Source organism: Hippopotamus amphibius, chromosome 17, assembly GCF_030028045.1.
Source record: "Hippopotamus amphibius kiboko isolate mHipAmp2 chromosome 17, mHipAmp2.hap2, whole genome shotgun sequence".
NCBI classification, from domain to species: Eukaryota; Metazoa; Chordata; class Mammalia; order Artiodactyla; family Hippopotamidae; genus Hippopotamus; species Hippopotamus amphibius.
In genome coordinates this window covers 5,420,126-5,433,004 of record NC_080202.1, presented here as the reverse complement: position 1 = coordinate 5,433,004, position 12,879 = coordinate 5,420,126, and the positions used below count along the sequence as shown (strand labels likewise).

General features: G+C 41.3%; 1 protein-coding gene across 1 annotated transcript in view; it reads left to right on the top strand.

Moving 5' to 3' along the window:
* DNAH9 (dynein axonemal heavy chain 9) overlaps positions 1-12,879 on the top strand; it is a 294,962-nt gene that overhangs the window by 209,520 nt on the left and 72,563 nt on the right. Inside the window, exon 50 of the mRNA XM_057716515.1 lies at positions 8,122-8,547. Within this exon, the coding sequence (XP_057572498.1) occupies positions 8,122-8,547 (426 nt within the window). The remainder of the gene's footprint in view (positions 1-8,121; positions 8,548-12,879) is intronic.

Below are 12,879 nucleotides of genomic sequence, written 5' to 3'. Positions count from 1 at the left end.
AAAATTTAAGGTACACAAAGAAGAAAACATAACCCAAGGGAACCAATATTTATAATCATAGTCATGTACATACTGAACATGAACTAAAATTTTGATGTGACCATAACGGGGGGAGGACCTTAGGAGAGAAAAGAGGGTAATAAAAATAATCACACTCTACCATAGGAAGTCTCTCAATAGCATCTAAAATGAAGCACATAGCAGCACCAGTGTGTCCATTATCAATAAGACATGAAATCTAGGAGGAGTGATGAAGACGTTGTAAGCAGTGGCTTCTGGAGAGCTGAAGTTGGGGGGAGTACGCATGTGTCTTGTTTTCCGTGACTTGAGGGCACAGAAGAGGGTGTAGCTAACCACCTGGCCAGATAGGAACTAGAGAAGAGAAAGCCCGTGACACAAGGACCACAAAGATGGTTGTTTCACTAGATGGACAAGGAGGTAGAAAAGCCCATCTTCATTCGTTGAAATAAACACAGACTCTTACTATTATGCACAAGTTCTTGGTGCTAAGCATGTTGGATTTAAAGGTGAACATCCCAGAAAGGAACGATGTTTGTAAGACACGGGTGCACAAAAGGGTGTGGTGTGTCTGAGCCGAGGGTACACGGGTGATATGCAGATGAGTCTCGAAAGATGGCTTGAGCACAACCATTAACAGCCCCTGGCATCACTAAGAAGTTTAACTGTGGACCAGTGTTTACCATCCGCAGGTTACAACCCATTCATGGGTCTCAAACAGCATTTTTCAAATTGAGGTATAATTGATGTATAACTGTATACTAGTTTCAAGTGTACAACATAACGATTCGGTATATACAAGTGTATTGCAAAAGAATCACCATAGTAAGTCTAGTTAACGTCCATCACCACACATAGTTACAATTTTTTCTTGTTTTTTGTTTTTTCTTCTTTTAAGATTTACTCTCTTGGCAACTTTCAAATACACAGTACAGTGTTATTAACTGTACATGCTGTGCATGACATCCCTGGGACTTATTTACGTTATAACAGGAAGTTTGTACCTTTTGAACTGCCTTCACCCGTTCTCCCAGTCCCTACCCCACCCCGCCCAGTGAAGTAGAACGAATCAGACTGTGCCGTATGTAACAGGGGAGAACACAAGGACCCCGCGAGTATCCTCAAATTTTTCTGCATTCACAGGACTCTGGTATTTAAGGACCACATTCCTATTTTCTCATCATTTTCAAAGTTAACAATAAATCTTTAGTTAATACATAAAGAACATCAGTAAATCAGAGCATGGTAGTAAGTCTCTGTACATTTTAAGTCTCTGCTTTGGCAGTTTTATTTCACTTTTATAGCCAAACTGAAATAAATCGAGTATAACTTTTCCTGCCTTAGTTGAAGAATGGTTTCACTTGCAATTTCATGGCCTTTTTTTCCCTCCTTACAGAATTATTTGGAATTTTCTATTTATTTCCTATGCATTTTTACAGTAAACTTATTTTTTTATTATACAAATAACATAACGGCATTTTACAAATAATTCAAATAGTATAGAATGTATAGGGTAAATATGAAGTCACCCTTCTTTCCTCTCTAGCCTCAGTCCTCTCCCAAAAGAGAACTCCTGGAAGAATTTGAGCTGTATCTAGTCCAGCAATTTTTCTATGTATTTATATTTGTACAAATGCACATATAAAATATATCATATTTTAATACAAATGGATAATGGAAACTTACTTTTCTTCGTGAAATAAGTCTATTTCGTGCCAGTACATACATTGAAACCTTATTTATTTAATGCTTCATAATGTTCCAGACTATAATGGTACTGTATTTCATTTAGCTGTTTATCTACTGTCGAGTGTTTAGTTAGTTTCTCCCTTTTACTCCAATACAAATATCCTGTGCATACATCTTTATTGCATATGTGCAGATGTTTCTCTCGACCAAATAAGTACAGTTGTTTGGTAGAACAACATGGCAGGCTGAATCATGCCTCCTCCACCCCCAAAGATATTTACATCCTAACCTCTGAAACCTGTGAATTTTGCTGCATATGCTGACAGTGGCTCTGTAGGTGTGATTACGGCAAGGATCTTGCAGTGGGGAGATTACCCTGGATTATCCAGGTGGGTCCTAAATGCCATCACAGGGGTCCATAGAAGAGGGAGATGAGAAGGTTGGAAGAAGAAGGTGGTGATGTGATGGCAGGAGCAGAAGGGGTGGACACAGCTGATGTGATGTGGGGCCTTGAGCTAGGGAATGCAACTGACCTCTAGAAGCTGGGAACAGCAAGGAACAGAGTCTCCCCTCCGGCCTCCAGAAGGAACCAGCCCTGCCAGCACCTTCAGCTTAGGACTGCTGACCTCCAGAACTGTGAGATAATAAATTCATGTTGTTTTAAGTCACTACATTTGTGGTAATTTGTTATAGAAGCAATAGGAAACTGATATAAACAATATTCTCTTTTTTTATATAAATGATGCTCAGTTTCAGTCCAAAATAGCTATTCTCATTTGTAGTTATAAACACAGCTTTCCCCACATCCTTGCCAATCTTATTTTCAATCATTCTAATTTTTCTCAATAAGAGAGCAAAAAAGTTTTTCATTTAAAAAAAATTGTATAATGGCTTGATCCTAATGAGACTGGGCACCTTTTCAAATATTTAGATTTCTTCCTTTGTCCATTGTTTGTTCAGATTCTTTGTTCCTTTTCTTATGAGATAATTTCCCTTTTCCTTATTGACTTACAGGGTTTTTAAAATAAATTTTTACTATGTCTTAGTATATATGTTATAAATATTTTCTCCCTATCATTTGACTTTTATCTTAATGTTAAAAAGTTATATAAAAAGTAGATTTTTATAATCAAATGATTTTGAGAATTCTAGGGTTACAGAGTTTAACAGACTTCTTTCCTCCAGGACTTTTTAAGGCATTTATTATGTGATAAGCTTGATACTAAAAGTGATAGAGATAGCACAAGAAAATAAGACCTCAGCTCAATCGAATTTATGAATAGCGATGTAACACATCCATATAAAATGCTAGTGAATCAAATCCAGCAGTTTATTCAAACAACAACATTCTACCAGCTGATACATACCCAACCGTAGGTCAAAGAAGAAAAGCTCTTGTCGTCATTTTGAGAAATGTCAAGGTAGTGCTTAACACAATTCAACGTCCATTCCTATTAAAACTCTTAGTAAAACAGGAACAAAAGGATATTTGCATATTTTGCTAACACAAAGCAATCAATCCCAGTCCAAGAGCAAACCATCCTGTCTAATGGCAGAGCATTAGCGGAATTCCCATTAACATAGAGAAAGCACAGTAATGACCCCCTTCGCTACTATTATAACATAGTTGTCCTAGAATTTCTAGCCAGTGCAATAGGGAATGAAAAATGGTAATCACATAAATGTTGTAAAATACCAGACAAATGTATTATTATTCATAGATGTTATAAAAATATAATAAAACAAATAAAAGGGAAAGGTTAAGGGCCCATTACAAAATTTAATAGCCTTCCTAATGTCAGCAGTAGCCAGTTAGAAAATATATTTTCAAGATAGCAGCCAAAACACACTGTACAAATAAACATAAATAAATTTATTGAAACTATGTGAAGAAAACTACACATCTTTGTTGAGTAACATAAAATAAGATATGAATAGGGACTTCTTAGGTGGCTCAGTGGTTAAGAATCCACCTGCCAATGCAGGGGAAATGGGTTTGAGCCCTGGTCCGGGAAGATCCCACATGCCCTGGAGCAACTAAGCTCATGCACCACAACTACTGAACCTGCACCCTAGAGCCCGTGAGCCACAACTATTGAGCCCATGTGCTGCAACTACTGAAGCCCAAACGCCTAGAACCCGTGCTCCGCAACAAGAGAAGCCAGTGCAATGAGGAGCCTGCACAGCACAATAAAGGGTAGCTCCCACCTGCTGCAACTAGAGAAAGCCCGTGTATAGCAACGAAGACCCAACACAAACAATAAATAAATAAATAAATTTATAAATAAATAAATAAGATATGAATAGGCAATACCAAGTTAGTGTAAGGGAAGATTTAATATTATAAGGATGTCACTATTCCTCAAATAATTTATAAATTAAATGTAAGTCTAATTTAACTCCAATTTGATTTTTGGCTTATTTCTAATATCATTAAAAGTTCATATCATTTGAGCAGTTGCTAAAAATTTAATAAGCTAAATGCCCAACAATATGGAGTTGGATAAATAAATTGTGGCCCATCTAAATGAGAGAAAATTGTGCATACTTTATTTAAAATCATGTTTTGCAAAAATAGTTCATGACACAAAAAAGTTTGATACAATTTTCAGTGAAAGCCAGATTCAAAACATAGTGTAAGCAGTGATTGTTAGATGTATATGTGTGTGTACATATATACGTGTGTATAAAAGTGAATGAGCCAATATATACCACATTCACATATGTTCACGCATCTTTCTTTTCTGTGTCTCTCTGTTAGTCTATCTGTTAAGCACATATAATGAAACACACCAGCATGTAACTAATGTTTATCTCTGGGTAGTGAAGTTAGGAGTAATTCTGGCTTTCATCTTCATCTTTGCTAAATATTTCACAATAAATATTTATTCTTGGGGCTTCCTAGATGGCACAGTGGTTAAGAATCTGCCTGCCAATGCAGGGGACCCGGGTTCGATCCCTGCTCCAGGAAGATCCCACATGCTGCGGAGCAACTAAGCCCGTGTGCCACAACTATTGAGCCTGTGCTTTAGAGCCCGTGAGCCACAACTATTGAGCCCATGTGCTGCAACTACTGAAGCGCATGCACTTAGCCCATGCTCCGCAACAAGAGAAGCCACAGCAATGAGGAGCCCTCGCACCACAATGAAGAGTAGCCCCCACTCACCACAACTAAAGAAAGCCCGTGCACAGCAAAAAAAGACCCAACACAGCCAATAAAATTAATTAATTAATTAATTTTAAAATTTTTTTTAATTTTTCTTTTACTACAAGGACAAAACACTATTACCTTGTAAACCAGTGAACAGTAAGAAACAAACTGTAAAAGAACTAGATAAATTGTTATAAGTTCAGATCAATTCTAATATATATATATGAAAGACCCTTCTAAGCATAAAAACAAACGACGATAACATGATATCATCAGAAAAAGGATTATTCAGTTGGGCTACATGAAAACAATTTCTATATGCCACAAAATATCATAAACAAATTTTTTAAATTGAAAAAAAAAGAGCATCCTCATATACATGTGAAAAGCTCTTATAAATCGTGCTGGAGTCTGACATTTGCGCCTGCCCCCACCTGCCCATTTACTCTCTGCCCTTCCCCAACCTGAAATAGCAGCTTCTCTAAGTGGCCCCCCCACCCAGGTCTCCCTCCCTAGCCAAAGTGGCACCATCGCTCCTCAAAATTCCACTATCCCATTAGCCCTGTTTGTTTTTTCTTTCCAGAGCACTTCTCACTCTCCGGTATATCAAAGCTTGGCCTCTTTTTTGCCCATCTCCTCCACCTGCATGAGCAAAGGGACTTTGCCTTTCTCACTTATTGCTGTGTCCCCATTTGCCAAATGAAGGACTGCGCAGACACATTTATTCCCTCAGCAGAGACTCCCTGACTGCCCTGTGCACCAGGCACTGTTCTGGGTGCAGGTGGTGCACCCATGAACAGAGATCCTGCTTCTATGAAGACTATTCTAGCACAGGGGAGGGTGAGAGACAAGCAGCGGAATGAAAAGTAATTCCTACAATGCGTTAAAACATGACAGATGTTGCGGAAAAAAGAAAACTGTAGAGCAGAGTCGGGGGAGCTCTGAGGCCAGGGCAGCTGGGGAAGGGGTGGAGGAGGCGGGAGGATGCAGTAATAAAGAAGGTGATGGGCGTGGGCCTCCTTGAGAGGAAGAAGTTTGGGTAAAAACTTGGGGAAGAGTGACTTCATCAGTCAGGTACCTGGGAAGCGCAGTCAAGGCCAAGGCAGCAGCTGGAACAAGAGACCTAAGGCAGGGAGGGAGCGTGCCTGATGCCTGCCTTCTTCCGTGGGATGTCTCCTGCTTCCTATGTTCCAGTTAGTACCACATCACCTGCCCCGTGGTGATTGGCAACAGGGGCCCCACCTCACTGAACAAGATCATTTCCCAGGACTTTTTTATCTTGACTTGGAGGAAAATATCTTCTTCCCTTCTGGTTGCAAAGTGATGGATGTGAGGCTGGAGCTGCAGCACCCCTTTCCTCTCATTTGATTGTTCAACACACGTGTTGATGAGCACCTACTGTGTGCCAGTCTCTGTTCTAGGCCCTGGGGTTGCAGTGGTTAACAAGAGAGATGAGGTCCCTGTTCTTGTGAAGGAGGGGAGTATAGTAATTCCGGAAGGAAACAGTGGTAACCTTTTCCAATTGCCCTCAGTTCTATGAAGATCATTAGGGCACTCAGATAGGCAGTGACTAGGAAGGGGAGATTGGTGGGGAGAGTCTTTCTGCCTGAGTTGGGGGGGGGCGGTTCTTTTGAATTGCTGTCTGGACAGATGAGAAGGGATAAGTCAGGCAAATGTCACAGGAAGGAGGGTTGCAGGAAGAGGTCCTGAGGTAGGAGTGAGCTTGGCAATCAGTATGCTAGGAGGAGGTGACTGAGACTAGAGCTTAGAGAGAGATGGAGAAAGTGGCCCAGGTAGAGGCCAGAGAGGTCAGCCAGGTGCCTTGCAACACAAAGAAACTGGTTTGTAAAAACAAAAGAAGCCCGGCACAGGGAGAAGCAGAAACAAGAGAAGGTCCAGAGAATCCTGCTGATGTTCAAAATGCAGTTCCAGTGGTCCTCACAGCCCATCCTCCCCAGATACGTGAGCAAGAAAATCCCCCTCTGTGCTTCAGCTAGGTTTTCTGTCTCTGAAACCAGAAGAGTTGTGATTAATTTATAGATATACATGAATATATATGAATATTCAAAAAAACTGGAAGGAATTACCTTGACATACTAACAATGATGTATCTGGGTTATAGAATTCAATTTCATCTTTATACATTTTTATATTTTCTTAATATATGTTGAAAATGCTTAACAAACCATTTTAAAATTGTGGGGTTTTCGTTTCTGATTGTATTTTCACACTTTGCCCTCTTTCGCCCAGGGGAGACCCCTAGGACAGGTATGCGAGCACCTGTGCTGCCACATCTGTGCTGTCCTTCATTCCTGTCCCTGACAAGGTTGTCATGACCCAGAGTGCAAACAGGTGCAAGAATAAATGGAGCATCTTTCTAGGTGCTTCCGTTAGGTGCTAGAAATAATCCCCCTCCTGTTTTGATTTCCAGGCCCAAGAGCACCTCAACTTAATTAACAAGAATCTAATCTTTGAAAATAAGGTTTTCCCCCACTTCCAAAATCAGCCCCGAAAGCAAGCTTTGAGGTCATATGCTCCTCATTGACGGTCACAACAAACCTTAAATCAATTTTAAATGCATTTCTGACAAAATTTCACTTACAGATTTACTGCTCCCAACTTACAGCTGAAAACACCGAGCCCTGGGAAGTTCAAGTGGCTTTCTAAGGTCAGCTTTCAGCCCTGTCTTTCTAGAGCAAGTGAAACTTGGAGCAAAGGACAAACCCATGTCTAAGCAAGAGGCGGTGATGGCACAGGGTGTGCCTGGCTTTATGTCTGAATTATTTCTTGGCAGAAAATGCTGCTTTGCTATCAGGACATTCAAGTGTAGTTAGAACAAGCTCATGGAACAAAGCCGTTTAATTAAAGAAAAAAAATTAGTTGGGTTACAGTGCTATTCTCTTTGACCCAAGATGGAAATTAATTTATAATAACCTTATCTTTTATTCATGGCATGCTTCATATTTCAGAGTATGTTGGCATCCTTATATTTTTCAGTTGAATGCGAAGAAATTGCGTGTTTCTGATGGGTCATGAGTCAAAGCACTGAGAGAACCTAGCTAAGTCTGGGCTAAGCCTTCGGGGAAGTCTGAACCCAGTTGCTTGGTTCCCTTTTGATGAGTCACAATATTTAAAATTCCTAGGGCTGCTGCAGGCTTCAAAGCGGCCCTTCCAGATTGATCGCTCTGAGCCCGGCTCCATTAGTGGCCGAGGACAAAGAGAGCCCATTCGTTTTCTTCTGATGACCTGCCTCTCTCTTCCAGACCAACCTGACGGAGCTGAAGTCCTTTGGTTCCCCGCCGCCGGCCGTCAGCAACGTCACCGCGGCAGTGATGGCTCTCATGGCCCCTGGGGGCAAGGTGCCCAAGGACCGCAGCTGGAAGGCTGCCAAGGTCACCATGGCCAAGGTGGACAGCTTCCTGGACTCCCTTATCCACTTTGACAAAGAGAACATTCACGAGAACTGCCTCAAAGCCATCAGGCCGTATCTTCAAGACCCTGAGTTCAATCCCGAGTTCGTGGCCACCAAGTCCTATGCAGCCGCGGGCCTCTGCTCTTGGGTCATAAACATTGTGAGGTTCTACGAGGTGTTCTGTGATGTGGAACCCAAGCGCCAAGCGCTGAGCAAGGCCACCTCAGACCTCACTGCCGCCCAGGAGAAGCTGGCAGCCGTTAAAGCCAAAATCACTGTAAGTGACCCCCACCTGAGACAGACAGCACACTCCACCAGGCTCCAACACCTCGGGCCTGATTTTTAAAGAAAACCACATTGTTACCCCAAATCTCCTGATTTTTCAGTAGAGGCAACTTTTAAAATTTCTTTCTCAAACACTATATAGTCCAAACAAGACAGATCCACTGGACCATGGGTTTATGCTTTGGTCCTAAAATGTTTTTTACTTTTCCTCCGAGGAAAGAAAAGATAACAGATGGGTACGTATAATAAATGAACAGTATTATCCACAGAACCCGCAGCTATCTTATTAGCCACAAATGAATCGAATATATTTGTACATCTGATAGTTAAGAAAAAAAGGTCAAAAAATGGGAGATTCTGTTTGTTTTCATTTATTTTATTGAAGTATAGTTGGTTTACAATGCTGTGTTAGTTTCAGGTGTACAGCCAAGTGGTTCAGGTATACATATGCATATTCTTTTTCAGATTCTTTTCCATTACGGTTTATCACGGGATACTGAATATAGTTCCCTGTGCTACACAGTAGGACCTTGTTGTTTATCCATTCTATATATAATAGTTTGCATCTGCTCATCCCAACCTCCCAGTCCATCCTCCCCCACCCCCTCCCCTTTGGCAACCACAAGTCTGTTCTCTATGCCTGTGAGTCTGTTTCTGTTTTGTAGATAAATTTAAAAACGGGAGATTCTTTTTTCCCTTTGAAGTGTGGGTTTTTGCCACCTTTCCCCACCTTGTGCACCTTCCATTCTGGTCACTGTCCACCCCTCTCACTCTCAGGGGTGTGGATGTATGTGTGATGCTACCTGCAGCGCTTTATAGAAGCTTGTAAAAGCACATAGCATATTGTGGTTGTGGGGAGGGGGCGTGGGGAGATGGTCCCTTGGCCATAAATGTAAAATTATTAACCTTGTGTTGATGTTATGATTGTATGTCCCTCACCCAGGACTGGGGGATGGAGGTGATCTTGGATTCACACCTATTTGAGAGAGATTCCCCTTGAAATTCACCTTTGCCATTAAAACGGGTATCACCAAAGTGAGAGGTAGAAATGAGAATCCTGCAGGATGGCATAGCAGCTGAAAACCCATCAGCAGACCTTCCAGTCCACGCTGTCCTATTCACTGATGGGTGACCTTTAGAAAGGCCCTTCAAGTGCCCAGACTTCAGTTTCCTGAAGTAAAATGGACACGGTAACAGTCCACTTTGACTATTCATGAGTTTGCTGTGAGGATGAAAGGAGAGAAAGGATGAAAGCACAGGCCCAGAGCCCAGCCCATAGGGACACGGGGAGCTGCCACCACCACCAGGTTCCAGTGACCACTGACCCCTGCTTCACCTCCACTCTTCCTCCTCCTGCACGTGCCCCCGTATGCACGTCCAAGCCCTGATCATCGGTCACTACCGTGATCAAGTTCAAGCCAGAAAGTCCCCTGGATCCTTCATTTCTACAAGCGCGTTCCAGACAAACAAGGTTCTTACTGCAAGTTTCTCACGATGATAAAAAGGGCTTTACAAATTTTGAAAAGAGATTGCAGACATGCCGCATGCTTCAAGTTTCACGGGTTTATTGATGGATAGATTAAATTCTGTAGCTAAAGGCTGTAGTTAGACTCACTGTAAAGAAGAGATGCTTTGGCAAAGCAACTACTCTCTCTCGGTTTATGTTGGCTTCATAAATCCAGGTGTCCACAGGCCAGTTTACTGATAACCACCCTCACAACAGCTCTCTTGAAAAAACACTGAGAGCTGAACACTCTAACAGCCCTTGACTGCTTCTGGAGGGAAAGACCTTCTGATCATTTTCATATTTTTCAGTCTCTCCCGGAAAAGTGTTGTAAGAATTGCATTTTCAAAGATCTCTTTCTTACTCAAGTTATTTTAACTAAAGGAACATTTGGTGCAGAGGGAATGTTTTCAAAATGTTTATGCCTTTTCAGTAGCCAACATGCACATGATGGGCCCATTCAACCTGTGAAAGCAATCAGAATATTTTTAAAAATACTTGGCTACCTTAGGACGGCACTTCTCCTCTGCCAAAATATTTTTCGAAAAAAAAGCGTACTTGCTTTTAACAACCTCCTCTCTATCCTTTGCTTATCCACATGCCTGTCAACATCCCAGGAGTGCAGACGCTCTCCCACTAATAACGGAGGGGGCAGGCTAACACCCATCGCAAATACGGGAGCCCACCCAGGACAGGAAAGTGCCTCCCTCCCTGCCACTGAGGCCACTGCCAGCCCTCTCCAGTTGCACCCCCCCCCCCAAGCCTTATTTTTAGGATTTTAGGATAATTCCAAGTAAATAATTTAATACTCAAGATGCATAAAGTGAAAAAAAAGCATCTTTCAAAACAGATTCTACAAGGTAATTATTTTTTTGAGTTGTTCTTTGAGGGTAAACAATTTTTTTAATGTTTTATTTGTTTATTTATTTATTTGGCTGCCTCGGTCTTAGTTGCAGCACGTGGGCTCCTTAGTTATAGCATGCATGTGGGATCTAGTTTCCTGACCAGGGATTGAACTCGGGCCCCCTGCATTGGGAGCACAGAATCTTAAACACTGCACCACCAGGGAGGTCCCTACAAGGTGATTTAAACTTGATTATATATGTAATTAAAATACGCACAAATATGAACAGTGGTGGTTATCTCCAGATGGTAGATTTTGGATGGATTTTGTTTATCTGTATTTTCTTTTTTATCTACCATGAACACATATAAGTGTGACAATTTATAAAAATAATGACAGTAAAAGCAAGGAAGGCATCTTCATCAAGCGTTTACTCACACGTAAGTAAAATATCAGAGACTGGAGAAGAGCTTTGAATGAGAAATGACAGTCTCCTGCCCTTTTCCTTTTTTGTCTGTTTCTTCTGATTTGTTAATGCCGCTCAGAGCCTGCAGCATAACGTTTTATTTCGCCTGCACATAGTGTTTGCAAAAGATTTAATTAATTGCCAATATTTAAAACAAAAGTCTGATTTCTGGCCAGTCTTGTAATAATCAGAAGATTCCTGAATACCACTCACTGACCATGGAGTTAAGCAGTGGCTTCCCGCTCAAGCAGGCAGTTTTGCTGCATTTACTCATAGTCCCCACCAGCCCCTATTTTTTTTAACATTAGACCCAGCTGACTAGTTTACATCATCTGCCCAGTCTGCTCATCTGAATCTCTGATCCCTGTCTACATGCTGTGCTGGTGTCTCTGTTCTTGATGTATCTTCTTGAGGCAGTTGACTTTCTGCTACCTGAGGCTCGAAGACATTCATCGCCTGTCTTCTCGGTATCTTTATAGCAACTGTTTTGCTGACGTGACCTTTACTTCGTGTTCAGTCACGTGGAGGCCGCTTCCTTGGCTCCTTCAGTGTTCAAGATGAAGTTATCACCCTTTCCTTCAGCTCACCCCCCTCCCACCTCCCTCCAGCTTCCGTTATCATTACTTATCATTACTTTTGCTTCTGAGCCACCAGCACTAGAATGTATCTACATTGTGTCCTGTAACCAAAATTAATTGTCCCATGCTCTCTCTACTGACTGATTTGGAAAATCGAAAAATCAGTAAATTCCATTTGTAATATATGAACCTGTCTATATTGTTTCTAGAGGATCTCAGTGCAATTACACTTCCATTTTTAAATACCTTTTCGCCTGGACTTTCCTCTCTCTCTCTCTTCAATTAGTTCCTTTGGCACAGACTCATTTTTTAAAGCTCTCCAATCAATCCAGTGTTCTACTGTGTCCCCTTTTGCCCCCACGACCTTTCTCTCTTGTCCCCAGCTCAAATCTCTAAACAGTTTTGGAGAGTGATCATGTTCACTGCTCTCTTGGGTTCATTCCAGTGACTTCTGGACCCCATGGCTTCTTTCTTGATTTCTTCTCTTGTTTTGCTATGGCTCATTCTTAAGTAACTTTCTCAGAAATGTTACATAAGCGGTAAATTTTCTAATGTTCCAGTCTGGACAGATCTTTTTATTTTTAAACTGAATTGACAGTTTTGCTGAGTATTAAATTCTGATGCTAATTTTTTTCCCTGAGAACACCAAATGCTTTATCTTTTTGTCTGGTGAGAAGTCTGATGAACAGCCAGGATCCCATTCCTTTGTGGCTGCCCTGTGTTTCTGCCTTTCTGGAAGTCTTTCAATTTTTTCTTTATTCTTGGTGTCTGAAACTTTACATTGATGTGCATAGCTGCCATTCTTTTTTTTTTTTTTTTTTTTTTCTGCCATTCTTTTTTCACTCATTGGGCTTGGCACGTAGAGCCTTATCTTCTTCAGTTCCACAAGGTGATTTTGTATCTCTCTTCTGTTTCCTTTTTAATCTCAATTT